Consider the following 21,379-nt stretch of genomic DNA (forward strand, 5'->3'; position numbering starts at 1 on the left):
AAGGTGAAAAAGTCTTACGGCACGTACGTTTGCTCGTCTCCGCTTACGCAAGCGTTTTGGCTGATTAGCATATTTTATAGGTCAATCTCTTCTTGATGCGGATTTCCAGACTTGGGTTACTTAAACTGGATGTAATCTCCAATGTGCTGTTCGTCCCTTTCTATGCCCTAGAGCACGTTGCATGTCAACCAAGTCATAAGTGAATAATAAAAAAACGGATTGTTCTCCAATTACACGAACAAAACACGTAGCTTACTTCCCGCATTTTTCGAAGCGTAAAAAAATTGCCTGAAATTTTTTGGCTGAAAGTTTTTGGAGAGTTTTGATCTGATCTCAAATTGAGCTGACAGTAGTTTTTTATTGTGTTTAGCACGGTGATCTTGATTTAGTAGTTAACATGGGATATGAAAAGGTTTTCCCGATTGTTTATATAATCTGGGAAATTTTTGTTTGCATAAAAACTATCTGTTCAAAAAAAATTTTCAGTTAACTATCTTTAATTGCTACAGTTATATTTTTTTTCCAATTTTTTTCTTCGAGTCTAAAATGTTTAGTTATCGCAATTTTGCGAAACCTAAACTATGTGTTTGGTGCAGTTTTCAATTCTGATATTACTCTTAGTACTTTATTTGTTACTGTTAAATCAAAGATATTTTTGGACACATTTTGGTTATCTGGTTTTTGAAACTTGGTCATATTCCGAATTCATGGACAGCAAAAACTTGCCGTCAAATCCAGACGGAAATTATAGAGACGATGTTCCGGTTTGAGCATAAGGTTATATTGAAAAGCACTGTTTCTAAAGGCAAAAACTATGTGCCAGCAATTTAATTTAAAATTTTTTGCGGGATTTTTAATAATTCGGAGACAAAATTCAAGTGGCGGCAATTAAATTGAATTGTTTTTGCGGGATTTTTAATATTTCAGAAACAAAATTCATGTAGCAGCAATTAAATGAAAAATTTTTGCGGAATTTTTAATGGTCCAGAAACAAAATGATGATCTTCTCATGATAATAAGTGTCGTCATCATGACGGTGATGCAAAATGTGTTCCAATGCACTAAAGAAACAAAAAAACGTCAATTTTCAGACATCTAATACGTTGAATAGAATAGAAAAAACGTGTTCAGCTCTGTATTAATATGTGGTAGGCTAACTTAAATACTAGTTATTATATCCAAAATTAGTGAAAGGGATCAAATTTAAAAACACAGGACAAATTCGAAAACGAGTTGAAATATATGCATTTTTCTAGAATTGTTGCTTAAAAGTCTCACAAATTTTCTGTTGATTTTTTATCTCTTTGTAACATTTTCTCTTGATTTTTATCTTGATAAGAAAATAAGGGTTCAAAATGTTTAAAACCAAATTAACTATTTGTTTCCGAGACTATAGGGAGATTGATTGTCAGTCAGATCTGTATCAAAAAGTCTAATTTGGTACAAGATAACATGAAAGAGTTAAAAAACAACACAACTAGCTTAAACTTGTAAACTGCATCAGAAAATCTACAGCAGTAATCGTCAAGAAAAGGCGCCGACCTTGTCAAGCAGGCCGATAGGCGAGCGAGCCCAATTTTAAAAAACTGAGGCAAAATAAGCCAGAGAATTTTAACATACCGGTATTTGAATTTGCTCCTGGCGGGCTGGTGGGCGAGCTTCGCCGCGATAACCGGCCCGCGGTTTCCGTATTACATCCCACAGTGGATGAAGGCATGGCCATGGCAAGCGGTCCACTGAGGCCCGTGCCCACTAGATGTCTTAAAATTGACGTATTTTCGTTTCTTTAGTGCATTGGAATACTTTATGCATAATAATACTATGCGCAGTTTTGATTGTAATGGTTATAATTGTATTATTTCTGATAGATTACATAACTATTACATAACTTTCGGATTGCTTTTACGTCGGCTTACTTTTACTTCGGCTTACTTTGCATTCACCTAATTATAACACTTTTTGCTTGATTAATTAGTTTTTACATAAAAAAAACTATAAAGAACGAAATCAATGAATATCTGGAAAACAATTAGAACGTTTGAAGTTTGATATCTTTCGATTGCTGCTTTCGTACAGTATGCTAACATACGGTCACAAAAATTGATCGAACAAGATTGCCCTTGGGCAGCCCTAATTTCTCTCCTTCAAGGATCCTTCAAGATAAACTTTGTCGCACAGTAGCCGCACATTCTTTTTTCAAATATGCCAAAGATTTTGTTTACAAATTTTGGTGTGGTTAATTCTTGAGAAGTAGTTTTCTGTCATGCATCTTTTGAATATTTCTGCATTTTATGTTCCTTATCTGAATTCTAAAGCCTTAAATTAATTGTAACCAAAAAGTATCTAGAATAAATGATTAAATTAGACAAAAAAAGCCGTTAGATTTATTAAATGTTTTTCTGGTTGTTTTTCTGGTTAATGTGTCGTCTTTTCCTTCAAATTATGATTATATAAGCCGTCACTTAAAAACGTGGAATGAAATGATTTGTCGGTCAAGAATTTGTTGTGAACAATTTTAATTATTTATAAAGTGTCAAGAAAAGCTAAGCAAAGTTTAATTGTTTCTCTGAAGTTCATAATACTTTAATTAATCAAATTATCTTTAGTTCTTCTAGATGGATGACTAATTTAAAGTTTAATTGAATTCATTAAATATCAATATGAAGTTTCAATTCAGAAGGCATAAAAATTAATTGAACAGCTTTTTTGTCATTTAATTTGATATCGCTTTGGTGTGGCACATTTTTTAATGTCGTGGTACTTAGCCATTGACTCAAAACAATGCATGTTGCGTTTAAAAGAGAACCTCAATTCGACAGCTGGTCAAAGTTAATGTGTTTCTCAACTGATCAAGTTTAATCAGAAACAATTTTGACACATTGAGTTGATCAAACGGATAATACAGTACACCTTCAGCTTAATTCTCAGATTTTTTCTGCTAGCGCCCCCTACCTGGGGTTTATATGTATATAAACCTACTTAACTTTAAGAGAATGCTTGGGGTAGGGAGGGGTTGGGACTACTGGAGAACTTTTTAAAAATTATTTTACGAGTTTATTTAAAAAAGAAATGAATATTTTGTCAAAGAATTCATCGCAATTCTATCACAGTTCTTCATCCCAATTTTCGACCCGGGCACGGTTACAAAAAAGTGGGCAACCCGTAAACGTTTATTATATTGGAGATGTTCGGACTTTTTGAATTTTAATATCATGCATGCGTCAACATTCAAAATAATGCGTTTAAAAATGCGTATTATGGATTTGGCTCTGCATTTTAAATTTGATCTAATTATAATTTTGTGAATAATAATTGCATTAACCACAAACAGTTCCAAACTATGGTCCGAATTGAAGTAAGTTTTCTCAAAAATTGTAGAATCGTTTTTGTACGGCGTAAGCGGCATTTCATGCAGAAAACAGACATCACGGATCGTATCTTTTTTCCTCATGCTTTTTTGAGTATTTTTGAAAAACTTGCCGCTCCGTCATTTTAAATAAAAAAGCTGAAATTATACAACAAACGAAACAACTTCAAGTTTAAATTCCATGTTCACCAAGCAATTTTTATGAAAAATCCGCGCACTTGAATCAAAATAAATCCTTGGTGTAAGGTGTTGTCAAAATCATCCACGATTAACTGTAGTTACACAATATGTGGAACACCAGAAAATTTCGGCAGTATTTGGGAATCTGCGTTTTCTTGGCTACTCTGCTAACACAAGCAACTGAGACCGAGTTAGTAGTTCAAGTCTCAAACGAAGAAGGCTGTGCCCCGGTACCATACTTCCTTGAAGAATCTTTCAAAGTTGGCAACGTCACCGTCAACTCCGTCTACTTGTGCCACGACGGATACATCACAGTCGATGGCGGGGAGCCCTCTGAGTTGCAAAATCCTGATGACCTAGAAGACACTGAAAACTCCACTGTGATTGCGGGTGGTCTGATCAGCTCTAACAGCAGCGCAATGGCTAATTTGTCAATCATTACAGACTCTGACTATTTCGAGTGGTTTGTTCCCTGTTTCACTCACAGATACGAGATTTGTCTAGAATGGATTATGCTGGATGAAGGTAAGAAAGAAGGTATTCCACTTATAGCTCCCTGCCTAGTGGTCAAGTCATATAATCAGCACCCCATTACCCTAAATATGCAATAATGGTGAACTTAAATTTCATGGGTTTCATGGGAGGTGGTTATAAGGGGAAAGTACAAAGAAATATGAGTATATTAGACTAGCGTTTTTGGACGTATCGCATCATTAATGGACTGGAACGGCAATGTTGGTCACTGCGTGAAACCATTAAAAACAGTGCCAGAAAGCAGCAGCCTGATGTGCGTCATTTTAAAGCTCCTTAAAGTTTTTATAGCATATTTAAAGTTTTTAAGCGAACAAAAGGGTGTCCGATTTCATTTCCGCGCCATCAGTGGATTGTACTAACCGGAGGTTGAATTAATAGGCAGTATTAATGGACTTTTTTGGTGGTACGGCTATGTTGGTGTTAGGACAATAGATCGAAAATTAGCAAATCGAAAACCAAAAATTGGTATTGTAAATCTCAATTGAAATTATTGGTCGACCAGCTCAAACTCTCAAGATTAAGAACCGCCCTTCACATCATGAAATTGTTGCCGCAAAACTATTTTGGCGAACCGTTTTCTTAGAGACTGGTTATGCGTAAGGCTCTGAGAGAAGGTAATTCCCCTCAGAGCGTTGCCTGTTTATTCCGTTTTTGAAGGAGGAAAAGTCAAAAGGATCAGGCGAAAAATTGATCAAGCGAAAAATTGCATAAGAAAGATCACAGGACTGATATAAATGCCATAAAATTTGTTTGAGAGAAATTAAAAATCGAATATACTCGTTTTTGCCGGTTTTTTTCACAACCCATAAAATTAGGTTACTAGGTTAGTCTTGTAAGCGTACGCATGTGTGGAAACTATCAACATTAGGCTAATTAAAATCAAATTTATATATATATATATATATATATATATATAATATATATATATATATATATATATATATATATATATATATATATATATACGCACTAACTTTTCACAAAGCTTGCTTTTGGGATATTCACTTTGGTCAAACATGCGTCTCTATATCCATGGTTCAAGTAACTATTTCCAAGTAGAATCAAATAGAGTAAGATAGTGTTATCTGAGAAAAAAGCCCAATTGGTGATTAATTTCACAAATTTCCCTCTGGATAGAAATAACAGATTAAGAGGACAATTAACAGTTTTGCAATTATAGAAATCATTGTTTACGGGAACAAGAAAGTCTTTGAATTGTGTCTCAATTAATTTCAAATTAAATTCGGGCAAAAAAATTTTATGTTAATTTTATGCTAAAAGTTGTGAAAATGGGTTGCTGTCTTTTGGTAATATAGTTAACTTATTTCCAGCTTTTGCGGAACTCTATTACATGGTTAAAAATGGCATATGACTCGTTAAAACTGTTGACGTAGTTTTGTCAATCGAATCCACAAAACGCAAAATTGATTGAATTTCGCTTTTTAGGACATTGGCCGCGTAATTATGTGATTAGAGAAAAAATTTCAATTTATTGTCCCGATTTCTCAAATTTCAGTTTTTTTCTTCCATCCTTGATCCTCATTTCACAGTTTTTGGTTTTTTTTCTAGCTATTGTCCGGTTAAGGGCTGTATTTACATTGGTAAAAATGAAGTACATCATTAAATTAAATGCTACGTACCTTTTTCTCATTGTAATGATTAATTGGCATTAATTCGTTTCTTCGTTACTGTTTAGTCTGATATTGAAAACTTGCGTACAATTCATGTTGCTTTCAAAATTTTGATCAACTCTCATTGCCATAAAAATAGATGCATAACTTTTCGCTGAAATAACTCGTTAGCGTCTGATGAGATCACAGCCAAAATCTGAAACATTGACAAAACTGCTTTAGGATGAGACTACAATGTTTTCCGCCCTTTTCTCGCTATTGTTCTCTGAAAAATAGAGAGAACAGAATTGGTGGCAGAAAAATTATCTTTAAAACACGCACGTGCTCTTCATAAAATGCCGCAAGACGTCAGTCAAAAAGCTAGAAGTTTGCTTTCATTGACGTTCGTCAGTTTAAAACGTGCAAGTTGCGTGTTTCAAGCAAAAACTAGCAGGCCCGCAAAAGCATAACAAGATAATTTAGAAGAATAGAAGTTTTAAAATTCATTTTTTTTCTCGTACCACGTCGGGCTGGAACATATGCCACTCGTTCAACAGCCATAGGTATTACGTTACGTTACCGATGTGTTTGATTTAGTATATTACCACCAAGTACCAGCAATTTTATGTTCAATTTTTTTGGGCGTTGATAATTTGCATATTTAAGGAGCGCAAAGACTAGTACAGATAGCGAACTTTTACATGGTGGCGTAGCGTAACGCACTTAATACGTTAGGCTGCATGTTTGAGGAGCGTAAAAAGAGATATGGAAGGAGAAAACAGACAAAAAAAGAGGAAACGCAGAAAAGAATGTGAAAAGAAATAAACGAAAAAGAGAAAAGAGACAGAAAAAAGAGAGACAGAAAAAAAAACTGAAAAGAAAGAGAAAAGCAAGAGCAAAAAGGAGAGAACAAAGACAGAAAAAAGACAAAATAGAGAGAAAAGACGAAAAAGAGAAAAGACATAAACGACAAATGAAAGAGCAAAAAAAAACAAACAGAAAAAAAGAAAAGCCAGAGAAAAAAAGAGAGAAACAGTTAAGAAAAAAGATAATGGACAGAAAAAGGAGAGAAAAGAAAGAGAGAAATGAAAGACAGAAAACAAAGAGAAAAGCAAGAGAGAAGTAAGAGAGAAAAGCAGGAGAAAAAAAGAGAAAAACAAGAGATGAAAGATAGAAGTAAAAAAAATGCAGAAAGGAAAGAGAGAAGAGAAAAAGAGAAAAGAGAAACAAATGGGGAAAGAAAGAAAGAGCAAAGAACAAGAAAAAGAGGTAAGAGAAAGATAGAAAACACACAGAATTGAGAAACAGGAAAGAGAGAAAAGCAAAGGAGAAAAGAAAGACAGAAAATACAGAGCAAAGCGAGAGAAACAGAGAAAGAGTAGAGAAAAAGATGGACAGAAAAGGAAGAGAGAAAAGAAAGAGAAGCGAAAGAGAGAAAAGAAAGGGAAACGGAAGACCGAAAAGAAAGAGACAAAAGAGAGAAAAGCGAAAAAGAAAAAGAAAAGCAAAAAAGAAAAAGAAAAGCAAGAGAGAAGTAAGAGCCAAAAGCAGGAGAGAAAAAGGGGAAAACAAGAGATTAAAGATATAGTTAAAAAAATCTAGAATGGAAAGACGGAAGAGAAAGAAAAAATAATGAAAGAAAAAAAACAAGAGAAAGAGGTATAAGAAAGAGACAGAATTGGGAAAAAGGAAAGTGAAAGGCAAGGGAGAAAAGAAAAAGAAAAGCAAGAAAAAAAAGAGAGAAAAAGACAAAAGCAAGAGAGAAACGACAGACAGAAAAGACTCAGAAAAGCGAGAGAAAAACTCAAAAGAAAAGGGAAAGAACGAGAAAATATAGAGAAACGACAGAGGCAGGAAGGAGATAAAACGAATGCGAACAAAGAAAGGCAGGAAAAAACCAAGAAAAGAGAAAAGAGAAAAGGAATAGAGGAAAGACAAAACCGAAATACAAAAAGGTAAGAGAAAAAAAACAGAGAACAAAGAAAAGCAAGGCAGACTAAAAAGAACAGAAGAGTAGGAGAGAGACAGAACAGAAAAACACAAAAGAAACAAAAAGAGGCAGAAAAGACAAACAAAGAAATTAGAGAACAGAAAGACAGAAACAAAAGACAGAGAAGAAAGAGACAAGAAAGACAAAAAGGACGGAAAAGCAAGCAAGAAAAACAAGAGAAGCTAAGGAGAAACAAAAGAGAAAAAGCATGAGAAAAATGATTGGCAGAAAAAAGACAGAAAAATAAACCAGAAAAGCAGAGCTAACGAAAGGCAGAAAATAAAAAGAAGAAAAAGTAAGAGAAAACATAAAGAGTAAAAAGGCGGAAAAGAACAGAAAGAAAAGAGACTAAAGAGCAAAAAAAGAAGAGAACATCAAAAGAGAAAGAAAGTATGAGAAAAAAGAGGAAGAAAAAAAGAACAGAAAGGAGAAACCAGAAAATAAAAGTAGAAAAGAAAGAGCAAAACAAGAGAGAAAAGCAAAACAGAACAGAAACAGCAAAGAACGACAAACTAAAGAGAAATGAGAGGGGAACGAAAAAAGAACGTAAAAAAATTGAGAAAAAGGACGACAGAAAAATAACAAGAGAAAAGGAAAAGAAAAGACATGTAAAATACAAAATAAACAAAAAAGAGACAGAACAGACGAACAGCAAATTTGAAAGAAGTAAAAAAGAAAATAAAAGCAGAAAAGAGAGAAAAACAGGAAGAAAGAGACGAAAAACCGGAAAGGATATGAAAAAGAAGAGCAAGAGAAAAAAGGAAAAGCAAGTGAGAAAATAAATACAGAACAGAGAGAAAAACAAGACAGAAAAAAAACAAACATAGCTGGCAGGTTGCCAGAAATTAGCTGCAATAGCTTCGTAGATCTGCAGTCTAAAACAGTTAAAAGAACAGACCAACAAAAAATCGTCTTTTCATTCAAGGCTGATATGTTATATTTTGATTAAAAATCTTGATAAGTTTTTGCTGCCTCTATAAGCTGATCTCAAATAACCTTCATTTAGAGTGACACACACCCATTTGACCTTATCTCTTTGACTTAAGGTATAAAAAAGATTATTCAAAAAGAGGAAGTCATTTTTGAGAGTGGGTAAGTCAAGTGTGACCAAAAATTTAATCACAGCGAATGAACAAAAGAACAAAAAAACTCGCTCCATTAAAAGCGAAAATGACGCCACGCACGCATTTCAATTGAAATTATATGGACGAATGAACAAAAAGCAGATTTGAAGTGGTTGTGACGTCATATGGTCGTAACAAAAATCCTGACAAGGAAATAAAAAACCGTGAGAAGACTAAAAATAGCCCCAGCTATCGCTGTGCGGCTATTAAAAAGAGAAAAGAACAAGAAAATGAAGACAGTAACAAAAGACAAAAAAGGAATGAGCAAAAAGAAAGGCAGAAGAAAAGAACAGAAAAGAAAAAGACAAACGAAAGAGAAGATAGACAGGAAAGAAATACAGAAAGGAAAGAGAGAAAAGGAGAGAGAGGGGCAAACTAAAAACAAACGAAAGAAGGGAACAAAATTTTAAAAAATGAGATAAAAGAAAGGCAAAAAAAGACCGGAAAAAAGACAGAGAAAAGAAAAACAGGAAGGAAAAACAAATCAGAAAGAGAAAAGGGCGAGAAAAAACAGAAAGGAGAGAAGAAACTAAATAGAACGAAGACAGAAAAAAATTCAAATGAAAGAAGTGAAGAGAAAGAAAAGCAAAAGAAAAAATACAGAAAGGACAGAAAAAAAGCAATAAACAAAATAGCAAAATGAAAGATAAAAGAAAGGCAGAAAAGAACAGACAAAAAAGAAAGACAAAATACAGAACAGTACGTCAGAATAGAAAGAAAAGCAACAGAAAAGCAGAAAGACAGAACAAAAGATAGAAAAGAAAGAAAAATGATAGATAGAAAAAAGAGAAAAACACAGAAAAAAACAAAGATAAATAAAAGAAGAGAAATGAAAAAAAGAGAGAAAAGAAGGAGAGAAAGAAGGAGCACAAAAAGAAAGAGAAAAAGAGAGAAGATCTTCCTTCGAGAGTACAAAAGAAAAATAGAATCAATTCTTTTCGCAGGCTAGCACTTCATTTGATCTAGAAAAAAACTGGCAACAAATGATGCAGTTAATTAAACTTTGGTTTAAAAACTTTCAAGAGACAGAGATCAAGCAAAACCGAAAAAAAATAAAGATTGTTCAAAAATATCATATCGCTCACACATACATTTTGCATACAAAGTTCCGATTAAAGCATCGCAACAATTTGTGTTCAGGAGAAGTTAAAGACTCTAAAGAAACTTAACGCCCGGTGGGCGCTACCTGTTTATCCCGTTTTTTAGGACAAAAAGTCAAAGGCGTCAAAAATAATCGGTCAAGAAAAAATCGCATGAAAAAGACCAACAGGACTAATATTTTTGCTACGAACTTCGTTTGAGAGCATTTAAATAGAGTAGTTTAACCTCATATGCTGACAACCAGCATATTGTCAACGGAATAATAAGAAATCATTGAAAGGCCAAAAATAGCAATACCCTCTTTTTGGATCTATTTCTAATTGACATTTTTCGGTGAATCACTTTTCTTGCTTCCCTGTTTTTTTTTTGCGGCGCGTAAACCTTTTGGCAGCTGGATTATCGGTCATTGACTCTTTTTGCATTTAGGTCAATGACTTTTTGTATTTAGGTCAATGACTCTTTTGCAGTCTGCGCTTTTTCGGACATTGACCTTTTACGAGAGAAATTTTATTGGTCATTGACCTCTCACAATCTGCCCTCTTAACCATGCTGCTCAACAGCTCTTAAACATGCTCTTCGATAGCTCTTAAACATGCTCTTCAGATGCCTCTTAAACATGCATTTTCGCCTTTCGTTAAACACGGTGCCTTATAAACTGTCATGCATTTAATATATAGGATACCTACCTCACTATGCAGAATTCGCTTCCGAATTCTGGCTTGATATCTCGAACAGCTACGCCAGAAGTTATAGGTAGAGTCACGTAACCTATACAATCAGTAGCTGCTAATGGCATGTGTTATGCAATTGTTGTAACTGCAACAGAACATCTATTACAACACGGTTCTTGTTACCCTTTCCGAGTTATCCCAAAACCCGCTTTTGCCGGGGAGAAAGAGGGCAATATAAACAGTGTGGTAATGTTTAATACACCATTCTCTTCGCAACACGGCTGCTATATGAAGAATGTCTTAAGCTATGCAACTTTTGTAATATAGCAACAAGAGTTGATTAAAGATTACAACAGGGATAATATTGCCAAGGTCTATTATTGATAACGTCTCGATGGCGATAAAAGTTTTCGGGAAATTAGTTGTAAAATGAGAAAAGTTTTCAGAAAATTAAAAAGTTCCTTCATGGTAAATTTGAAAAGGACTGATTAAATTTTACATTTATAGGGAACAGTCGTGAGTTATACGTAGCGTGTGGTTATGACCAGTTTCGAAGAAGACGATGTCTGCTTGAGCTCATCATTAACAACTTGACCAGAGTTATGGACAACGGACAGTATATGAGATTTGGGATAAATGGACCTGACTGTAAGTCAAAATATGATTTAAATGTAGTTCATTTCTAATGCCTTTATTAAATACTTAACAGGACCGCGATTTGTGCTAAAATGCGTTTTAAATAATGCATTTCGATATAGATCATTCATTTCGATCCTAAATCGTTATTTTATATAACGCATTTCGATCCTGATTATTTCATGTATCACGTATTTCGTTCATTAATGACATTTTGTACCAAAAATATACCAATTTTGTCCACCTTCTTTTGTTAAGGGATCTAAGCAAGCGCAACTAACCTCTGAAATTGGACCACTAATCCGAATAATAATCTCTTAATTGCAACAATTACATCTAATCTCAAGTGCCCAATCCGATCTCTCATAACTCTTTCTCTTTCCTTTAACTTCTTTCTTGCTCCTCAAGATCTCATCTTTCTAGTCAAGCACACGTAGAGCTTCTTCTCAATCCATATCATAATTATCGTATGCAAAATATACATTAGATTGTTCTCTCTCAACCTTTTAACCTTTTCAAATAATTTGTTTTCTTCAAAACTAAATATCATAGTTTTCCACAAGTTCTGATGATATCAAATGTCTGAATCTCGCCCATACTCCATTTTGCTTATTTCAGTTCAAAAGTGGGAAATTAACGGTTCCGGGACTGCAGCCGTTGTTGACTTGCTAACGGATGGCAACTTTGACGGTAATGGTTCCTGGCTTTTCGAGCTGGACCAGGAAGGTTCTGCTGACATAGTGATTTCTCTTGATCCAGACAGCTTTTGTCAGACGTTTAAGTTCGGTAATGACGATGCTGGTTAGTGATGTCATAACTTCAACTTTTTCCACCGTATCTCGGCAAATTATTCTGTTCATAAATATAAGAGAAAAACTTCTTGTAATCTTGTTCGTTTACAATCATTGCAGTATTATCAAAGTGCATATGTGAGTAGAGTTAACGGGATCAATTTTGCCATGCGCACTTATGATGAAAGAGTTAGAGTTATTTGATTCTAGAATTAAAATTCTACACCAAAACACCAGAAGTTTAACAGGACAACATCTGCTGTTGAAAGAACTCATTTAATGCAATTGTTACAACTGCATATATGAGTTTAGTGAAACATGGTTGTCACAAAATCGTCCGGAAGAGTTTTGGCATGTATATAAGAAAAATTTTGACAGAAAAGATCGCATCCTCACAACAAAGATCGAAAAGATCGCATCCTCACAACAAAGACAAAAGGTGGTGGTATCATAATGTACATATGTACATACCAAAGTTTTTAAAACCGATGATGATCACAACTCCACGATGATCACAACTACTCTCTTGATACAAATTTTGAAAGTTTATGGGTTGAGTGGAGCAAAGAAACAAAGAAATGCGTACTAAATTTATCATACTGTCCCGAAAAAACCTTGATGTTTTTGGAAAAAGTGGTCCTGGTAATTGATCTTGCTATGTTTGAAGGAAAATCTGTCATACTTGCTGGAGACTACAACTTACAATATTTTGCAAAGCACGACAGAAGTCTGCTGCAATCTGTTAATTCTGCATATGATCATAAACCATCGAATATTGATACAACTACAAGAATGAGTAACTCTTCTTCAACTCTTATTGATTACATCATAACAGACGATTATGAAACAGGCATAGTAGCGGATACAATATTGAAAATTGATCATTTTGCAACAATCACAGTTCTTGAATCTGTGATGCTAAAATCAGAAACAACAAAAAAATTTTGGACAAAAAGAAACTATTCAGCCATAGCGTTCCAATTTTTTTTTTTTCAAAATTCAGCCTGGAGACACTTTTACGGTGCAGTGACGGGAGATATGATGTTAATGAATTTTCAAAGAATTATTGGAAGAGCATTAGCACCACATGCTCTAATTAAATTCTGTTATATGGGAAAACTTTCAAGAATTAACGATGATGAAATTAACTTCTCTCATGTTCTATGGAGTTAAGCAAAGAAAAAGCCAGATTGAACTTCATTCAAGATCTTCGTAATAAAATAAAGACACAAACAAAAATTTAATCTTTATTAAACAGTTAAGATAACAAAACCTATGGAAATTGCAAATCTTCTAAATACAGATTTTCTAATCTAGGAGAGTTCAGTGGTTTGCAACAGACAAACAACATTCCTTCTAAAATTGACCCGAGAAAGTTTTCAAGCTCCAATTTATAAAAACTAAGGAAACAAATGTGCTCATAAATTTGTTGCATACAAATAAAGCAATAGGTCTTTCAAAAATACCAGCCTGGGCAATAAAAGATGCTAGAGCAGCATTAGCCGAACCACTATGTAACCTCATTAATCAGTTCTTTACAGAAAGAAAAATCTTGTCCAGTAGATCTTAAAAAATCTCGTGGCACTCCACTTTTCAAAAAAGGAAATCCCGAAGACCCACTCATTTATATACAAATTTCTGTCACTTCTGCTTTGTCAAAAATTTTTGGAAAGGCGTTCAGTTCACAAATCACTAGTTTCCCAGAAGGAGAGCAATTATTGTCCTAAAGTCAATTTGGTTATAGAAAAAAAAATTCAACAATTGATGCCATCCTGAAATCAACAGAACAAATAAGATTGGAACTCAACAAGAAAAAATGTCACAGTTGCGTTTTTAGATCTTTCAAAGGTTTTCGATTCTATAAACCACAAAACACCAATACGAAGACGTGAAAATATAGCTTTTAATGAACATGATACCAGTCTATTAGAGAATTATTTGAGTGAAAGAACGAAAAGAGTTGTCCTTAGGGGAATTGAATCAGATTGAATAAATTTGAAAAGAGGAGTTCCTCAGGGTACTTTTTAGGACCACTATTATTTAACATTTAAGTAAATGGTTTAGCAAAGACTGTAGAAAAAAGTTACACTGACATTCAGTATGCAGATGGCACTTTTTTTAAATCCGACACTGATGAAATATTTTCAAAAACAAAACTTGAACATAATATATCAAAAATTGTCAATTTTTTTTGGCAAAGTCCCAGTTAGTGGTGAACAAAGAAAAAACAGAACATAGTGCGTCCAGCACCAGGCAGAGGTTAACAAACTTTGTTTTGAATGTCGACAATGAAAAAATTGCAGAATAAAATTTTGTGAAGTATCTTGGCGTAATTATTGATAGAAAACTAAAATTTGATTGAGAAGTGAAATGGGTCTTCAGAGAGTGGCTTGTGGAAAAAAGTTTTGATAACTTTTAGTGAAAGATTACCAAAGAAAACGAAAATCTTATTACTTAATGCAATAGTACGAAGTCATTTACCTTATTCCGCTTTAATTTGGATAGGGTTGCAAAACTCATTACCCACAACTTTTGAAAACAGTTGAATTTGTGAATAAAACAATTTTTAATAGGAGAAAATACTATCGGTCCACAGATCTCAAACTTTGCAACAAAATATTACCAGTGTCTTTTCTCTTGAAAAATCTTTGCGCAAAATGAATTCTTTGCTTACTTAGCAACGATCTGCCAGCATATAAAGTTGAACCTCTCTCTATCATGAGAATAAAATAACATGACAATTCAAAAAAATACCGTTCGACATAAAAAAGAACAATAAATTTGTTACCGATTCCTTTATTGCACAAGCCATTCCAATTTATGATAGTCTGCCTTCTAATAATAGACGGAAAACAACATCAAAAGTTTCCTTAAAACAGAAGTTAGAGAATATTTTTGGAAAGAATTTTTGAAGGACCCAAAAGTAACTGTTATGAAAGATGTTGAGAGCATTAGATATAAAATTTTATTTTTAAACTTCATGATGTACATATAAAATTGTGAGAACGTTCTATGCTCTCATTATAGGCCATTTTTTATCAATGAAAGATCAAATTTTTAGTTAAGTAAGTTAATGATTTTTTAAATTCACATGTTATATAACCTTACATTGCCTCTCCTACAATTTGCATTTTATTCTTATGTGTATCAGAGGAAATTAACAATGTTCTTAATTTAATATGTACGGGCAGAACAAAAAATCGGGTTTGAACTTTAAAAAAAATTCAGCGCTTCCAAGATGCGGTGAAAAAAATGTTCACCACTGTAATCACAAATTTTACAGATATCCACCGCTAAATTCAACGCTTATCTTAAATTCACAAGAAATTTCCTTGGGGTAAATGACAGATGGAGTAGTGGATAATTAGTTGTTGATATGTACGAGATGAGAGGTTCGAACCCGTGTTGAGTTTCTTTTCTTTAAAGAAATTCGTAATCTTACAAAATTTACCGCTTTCACCATTTTCAACGCTGAAAATTGCACACGCTTTGTGGTTAAACATTTTTTTCATTGCTAGTCTTACATTATTTTTTCAACCAAACCTCAACCCGGGAAGATTTTCCTTGTAGCAAGATTTCATCTTCAACTTACATTCAATTAAATTTTGCAGTCGAAAAGGGACAGGTCAAATTGAAAATGATTTAAGTATTTAAAAAAGATCGATGTTTAAAACTGAAAATCACGTTACTCCAACCAAGCACAACTGCGACTGATAGCGTTAGCTGATTGCTTCCGTAGTAGAAATATAAAATGAGCCAAGGAAATTATAGAAGTGGTAGTAAAAATCTTGAAATAACTTTAACAAGATGAAAAATAAATCAAATAAAACAAAAAGCAGATGCTATACACAAGTTAATAAAACGTTAAAACCAACTGTAATAAGTGTAGGATTAGGCTATACAGATGTTATCTCTTATCATTTAGAATATCAAGTGGGAGATATGCAAATGTGATATTTAGACCCAGTTACGTCTAGTAGCAAGCTCTGCATTGTGGTTTGTCAGAAAATTTTGACTTGAAGAAAATTACGCTAATATTTAGGAGATCGGCGGCTTCGTTTACTTGTCTCCCAACACGAAAAAAGATCTTTTAATGATTTGTTTTCTTGATCTCGTTCTAACCAAGCGTTTCAGACTCAACGCTCTTAAATTAACACACTTGCCTTCAATTTTCAAAAATCAGCGTCGAATATGATGCGGTTATTCTTAATCACTATTTCCAAAAAAGCCAACTATAAATTGTTGAACTTGGGGAAGAGGGGGTGCAAAAAACGGAAAACCGCTCTCAACTCCCGAGAAGATACAACTTATTTATTTATTACTTTGAAAATTTTATTTGTGCCCATTAATTTTCCCAGTTCCTCTTCTTAACTGAACTTATAACTACCCAACTTTTTAAAAAAATGGATTTAAAAGCAATAGGGGTCTTCAATGACAACACAAGTCCTAAAGTTTTGACATAATGAAAGAAATTTTGGTGAATTTTCTTTAATGATAGTCAGTTTTTGCAACAAATATTTTCAAACAACAAAAAAATTTCAACGCCTAATCAAATAATTGCAAATCCGACAATTTTAAGCAATCGTTCCTAAAAAATAGCCGGTAAATTGAAAATTTGATAGAAATTTGCTATGATTACAAAGTTTTCTGATGGTTGTTGGGTCAGTTTTGTTTTACTAAGACACTTGCTAACAAATGTATAATGCAAAGAATCAAGTGAAACGATTTCACTGAAAATTAATTGAAACTGATTTCACTTTAATTTAGTCAAAAATTATTCTACAATAATACAAAACTTGCTTAAAACATCCATTTTTGGCCCGCAACTCAAAATTTTAAATGAGACCGTACTGTTGCTGCCTTCAATGAGGGGAACGTTAGAGCGTCAAATTGTTGTTTTTATGAGAAAACACAATTCAAAACCTGCCAATAAGGTCTTCAAAAAATATATCACTAACGTCGGCAAAAGCAATTATAAAATTTACGTATTGCCAAGTTACGTATTGTTATGGATTAGTTCACGGCATGAGCTGATAAAATCAAACAGAATAAAATAATAACCAAAAAGTCATTAAGTTTGGTGGACAATGTTTCATTTCAGGGAAAAATCTCTGCAATTTACATTTTTCTCCATTCGGTTTCACATTATTTGGAAAGAAAACGTTTTCAGTAGTATCGGAGTTACTTTTGTCATATATCAAGTAAAACTTAGCCGTTTTCAACGTTTATTCCATAACATGTAAAACAAATGAGTTGTTTTTGATTGATAGCATCCGCCCTGGTTCCGTACGGCAAACAAAAAACGTCAGAAACTCTTCGGGACAGAAGAAGTATAAAAGGTCTTCTTCTTCTTATTAAGGCGTCAGAAATACAATGATCGTTTTTAATTGTACCATTTGACAACAAAAGAAATGTTAAACCAATAATACTGAAAATATAATCAAAACAGAGAAAATCAGAAACTCTTCGGGACACAAGTAAAAAAAGGTCATCTATGCAATTTACAAATAAGACCCAAGGAGTCCTCGCTTTTGAAAAATGTGGACAAAATGGGCAGAAAATATTACTCGGGTTCCTGTTTTTCATAGAAGCTCTGAAGAATCGGAAAATAAGTCCTGTTAGCAAAAAATTTGATGCATTTTTTAACTGTCTTCTTCTTCCTATAAAGGCGTCAGAAATACAATGATTTTTTTATTGGACCATTTGACAACAAAAGAAAATTTAAACCAAAAATTACTGAAAATATAATCAAAACAGAGAAAATCAGAAACTCTTCGGGACAGAAGTACAAAAGGTCATCTGTGCAGTTTACAAATAAGACCCAAGGAGTCCTTGCTTTTGAAAAATGTGGACAAAATGGGCAGAAATTATTACTCTGGTTCCTATTTTTTCATAGAAACTCTGAGCAATTGGAAAATAAGTCCTGTTAGCAAAAAATTTGATGATATTTTTACTGTCTTCTTCTTCCTATAAAGGTGTCAGAATTACAATGATATTTTTATTGGACCATTTAACAACAAAAGAAAAATTAAACAGAAATTACTGGAAATAGAAACAAAACAGAGCAAATCAGAAACTCTTCGGGACAGAAGTACAAAAGGTCATCTGTGCAGTTTACAAATAAGACCCAAGGAGTCCTTGCTTTGGAAAAATGTGGACAAAATGAGCAGAAAATATTACTCTGGGTCCTGTTTTTTATAGAAGCTCTGAACAATCGGAAAACAAGTCCTGTTAGCAAAAGGTTTGATGCATTTTTTGACTGTCTACTTTTTCCTTGTCAGAAATACAATGATTTTTTTATTGGACCATTTGACAACAAAAGAAAATTTAAACAAAAATTACTGAATATATAATCAAAACAGAGAAAATCAGAAACTCTTCGGGACAGAAGTACAAAAGGTTATCTGTGCAGTTTACAAATAAGACCCAAGGAGTCCTATTTTTTGAAAAATGTGGACAAAATGGGCAGAAAATATTACTCTGGTTCCTGTTTTTCATAGAAACTCTGAGCAATAGGAAAATAAGTCCTGTTAGCAAAAAATTTGATGAATTTTTTTGACTGGCTTCTTCTTCCTATAAAGGCGTCAGAAAAACAATGATCGTTTATTAATTGTACCATTTGACCAAAAACAATGATCGTTAATTGTACCATCTGACAAAAAAAGAAATGTTAAACCAATAATTTTGAAAATATAATCAAAACAGAGAAAATCAGCTGAATGTTCTCAAAAATTGTTACATCAATAACTCCAAAAATAAGACGCAAATTAAGAAATCCTCGAATTAATTTAAAATTTTTTACACTCAACAGGCCTCCAGATGTCCTTTTCCAACTCTTTCTACGTCAAATATATCGATCAGCCAAAATTGGCTAAACAAAAGCAGACGAGCATATGGATTCACTCCCCATTTTTTGGGTCCGAACAAAAATGAAAGAACTGCCTGTTTAGCTAACAACTCATAAAATTTTAAGAAAACTATATTTGCATGTTTCCTTTTCATGAAATATATTAGCAGATCTGTATATTTTTGCTTCATGTAGCTTTCAGAATAAAACATTTTCATTGAACTTATACAATTTATATTGGAACAAAACGCACGTTTATCATGTTGAAACTTTTGGTTTCGTCAACTATCAGTATTTTGTTTCGAAATGATGTCTGTCCATCTTTTTCAAAATTTTTAATTGATAATTATCTAAGTCCCCTCCACTCGCACTCGTGAACAATTTAATTGTTTTCATGAGCGTGTGTTGACAAACTAACTATGTTTTTCGAACTATAACGGTTTCTTAGCTCCATAATAGGCAGGAAGAGTCATTAAAACTACTATTAGTCATTATAAGGGTGCAATTTTTAAAGTGGAAAGGAAAAACAACGCCAAAATTACGACCCTTTAGATTCTTGATAGTAGAAATCCATGACAATAAATTTTAAAGTCAGAAAAGAGGGAGTCCTAATTTTTTGATGTTTTGATTTATGAAGTCAAGCTTGGTTAACTTTTAGAACTTTTAAGGTTTGTCGTATGGCTCTGGAGCTGGTGACACGATTATCGACGCCCAAAACGATGCCACATCTGAAGCTCTTCCAGTCTCTCAGAAGCCGGTTCTGCTAGGGACAGAAATTGTGAACGTGACATTCTCCAACAACGGAGTATTGGGTTCAATTGTGGTCCTGATAGTGAGCTTCCAAATGAACCTTCAGACTTCGAAAATCCCGAATGTCTCATCATCGCGGGAGGTATATCACAAACTGATTTAACAAACTTTTGAATTTGTCTTTAAACAGCCGAAGTCGTTTTGAGATGTTGAGATTTATTTAAGCATGTTGAGATTTATCTGATCAATTTTGAGGAGCTATGAGAATTTGACGTTTTGATAGTTTCTCACAAAAGTATCAAAATTTCGGTCTTACTATGGTAAACTTATATTAATGGTCAGAAATTCCTTTACAAACTAGCTCCTTAGTAGTCTTTTTGAAGAGTGCAGCTTATATCACTTTCGAGAACTGCAAAAACAAGTTTGGAAATTCTTTTTTGATGAAGTTTGATGAAGACTACTAGAAATTTTTGGATAAAAATTGATGATTTCTGATAATATATAAAGTCCGGGTAAATTTAGTCAAATATGTGGTCACTTTGATCACGCCTTTGTCATTATTGATTTATGAACATTGGCTGAATTATTTTTTCGCTTTAAAAACAACTGACTTAGGTTTGATGGGCTACACATTCCCAGCCGCATCTGCCTCAAGACACAGACGTCAATCCTCATTTAGTCCCAACTTTGGTGTAATGTTCCGCAACTTGACCTCGACTGACAGTGACCAGATCAGTGAATTGATTGGGGACCCGATTTTCTCAACAGTCTATGGTTTCGTGGCAACCTGGGCTGGTGTTGGAGATCTTGCTAGCAATCCGGGGTTGACCAACACTTTCCAGGTTTTGTATTGTCCGGAATTATTGGGTGAACTATTAATAACAACAATAATTAATTAATTAGTTAACCTCCTTTGCGAAAGATGCCCGTGCGTTGAGGATATGTGATATAGCGTTTTTATCACCTTTGGTAACCAGAAAACTTTTAACTTGTTTTTCTTGCGAATGATGACGTAACAGATTGATGAAAACAGGGTATTATGCTTTTAAATAGATTTTTGGTTGAATATTAATTAACGTCATTCCCTTAATTGCTTTCATTCATACTTTTCAAATTATAATTGAATACAATGAAAATCAAGTTAATCGGCTCTGGAACTTTCTGACCTATTTTCAATTCCTTTATTGACATTTTTGCGTTAAAATACTTCATTTATTAACTTTTCAAAATATTTCATTTATCAATCTATCTATTTTGGAAATTCATTTTTGATGAAGTTTGAGGCTACGAGAAATTTTTGATCAAAACATTGATGATTTCCGATCAAAAATAAAGTCCAGGTAAACATATTAAAATATGGGGTCATTTTGATCACGCCTTTGTCGTTTTTGCTTTATGAACATCGTCTGAAGTTTTTTTCCTATAAAAACATCTCACTTATGAACAATTGTTTTAAAGCAATTCAATTCCAGTTTGCCATCGCTGTGGCGGACGGCATCATAAAACCTCTTAACAGTTCTATTGTCTACAAGTTTTAATTCAAACTCATATACAACAACAATGCTCACCGCTAAAAATCGCTAAAAGATGAAAAATTTGCGGTGAATTTGACCAAAAAGTGTAAGATTTGCGCTCAATGCGATGAATGAATGAAAAAAAATTTCATGCAGTGAACATTTTTTTAAACATTTATGCGTTGAAAAAAAATTACCACTAAAAATGGCAATTCTTACAAAAATTCACGGCTAAATTCACCACTAATCTTACAAAGTTTCAAC

At 33.5% G+C, this 21,379-nt stretch overlaps 1 protein-coding gene across 2 annotated transcripts; it reads left to right on the top strand.

The window, feature by feature from the left end:
• Positions 1-2,733: 2,733 nt before the first annotated feature.
• LOC142344177 (uncharacterized) lies at positions 2,734-20,306 on the top strand. Of its 2 annotated transcripts, none has more exons than XM_075395711.1 (6): positions 2,734-2,904; positions 3,614-4,072; positions 11,085-11,225; positions 11,832-12,014; positions 19,520-19,743; positions 20,217-20,306. In XM_075395711.1, exons 2-6 carry the CDS (start codon positions 3,655-3,657, stop codon positions 20,220-20,222), a joined length of 972 nt encoding a protein of 323 aa, XP_075251826.1. In that variant the 5' UTR covers positions 2,734-2,904; positions 3,614-3,654; the 3' UTR covers positions 20,223-20,306. The 2 variants fall into 2 exon arrangements, with proteins under 2 accessions (XP_075251826.1, XP_075251825.1); XM_075395710.1 differs by having other exon boundaries at positions 3,646-4,072.
• Positions 20,307-21,379: the final 1,073 nt, after the last annotated feature.

The sequence above is a fragment of the Convolutriloba macropyga genome, chromosome 8, assembly GCF_964194025.1.
Source record: "Convolutriloba macropyga chromosome 8, txConMacr16.3, whole genome shotgun sequence".
In the NCBI taxonomy this organism is placed as follows: Eukaryota; Metazoa; Xenacoelomorpha; order Acoela; family Convolutidae; genus Convolutriloba; species Convolutriloba macropyga.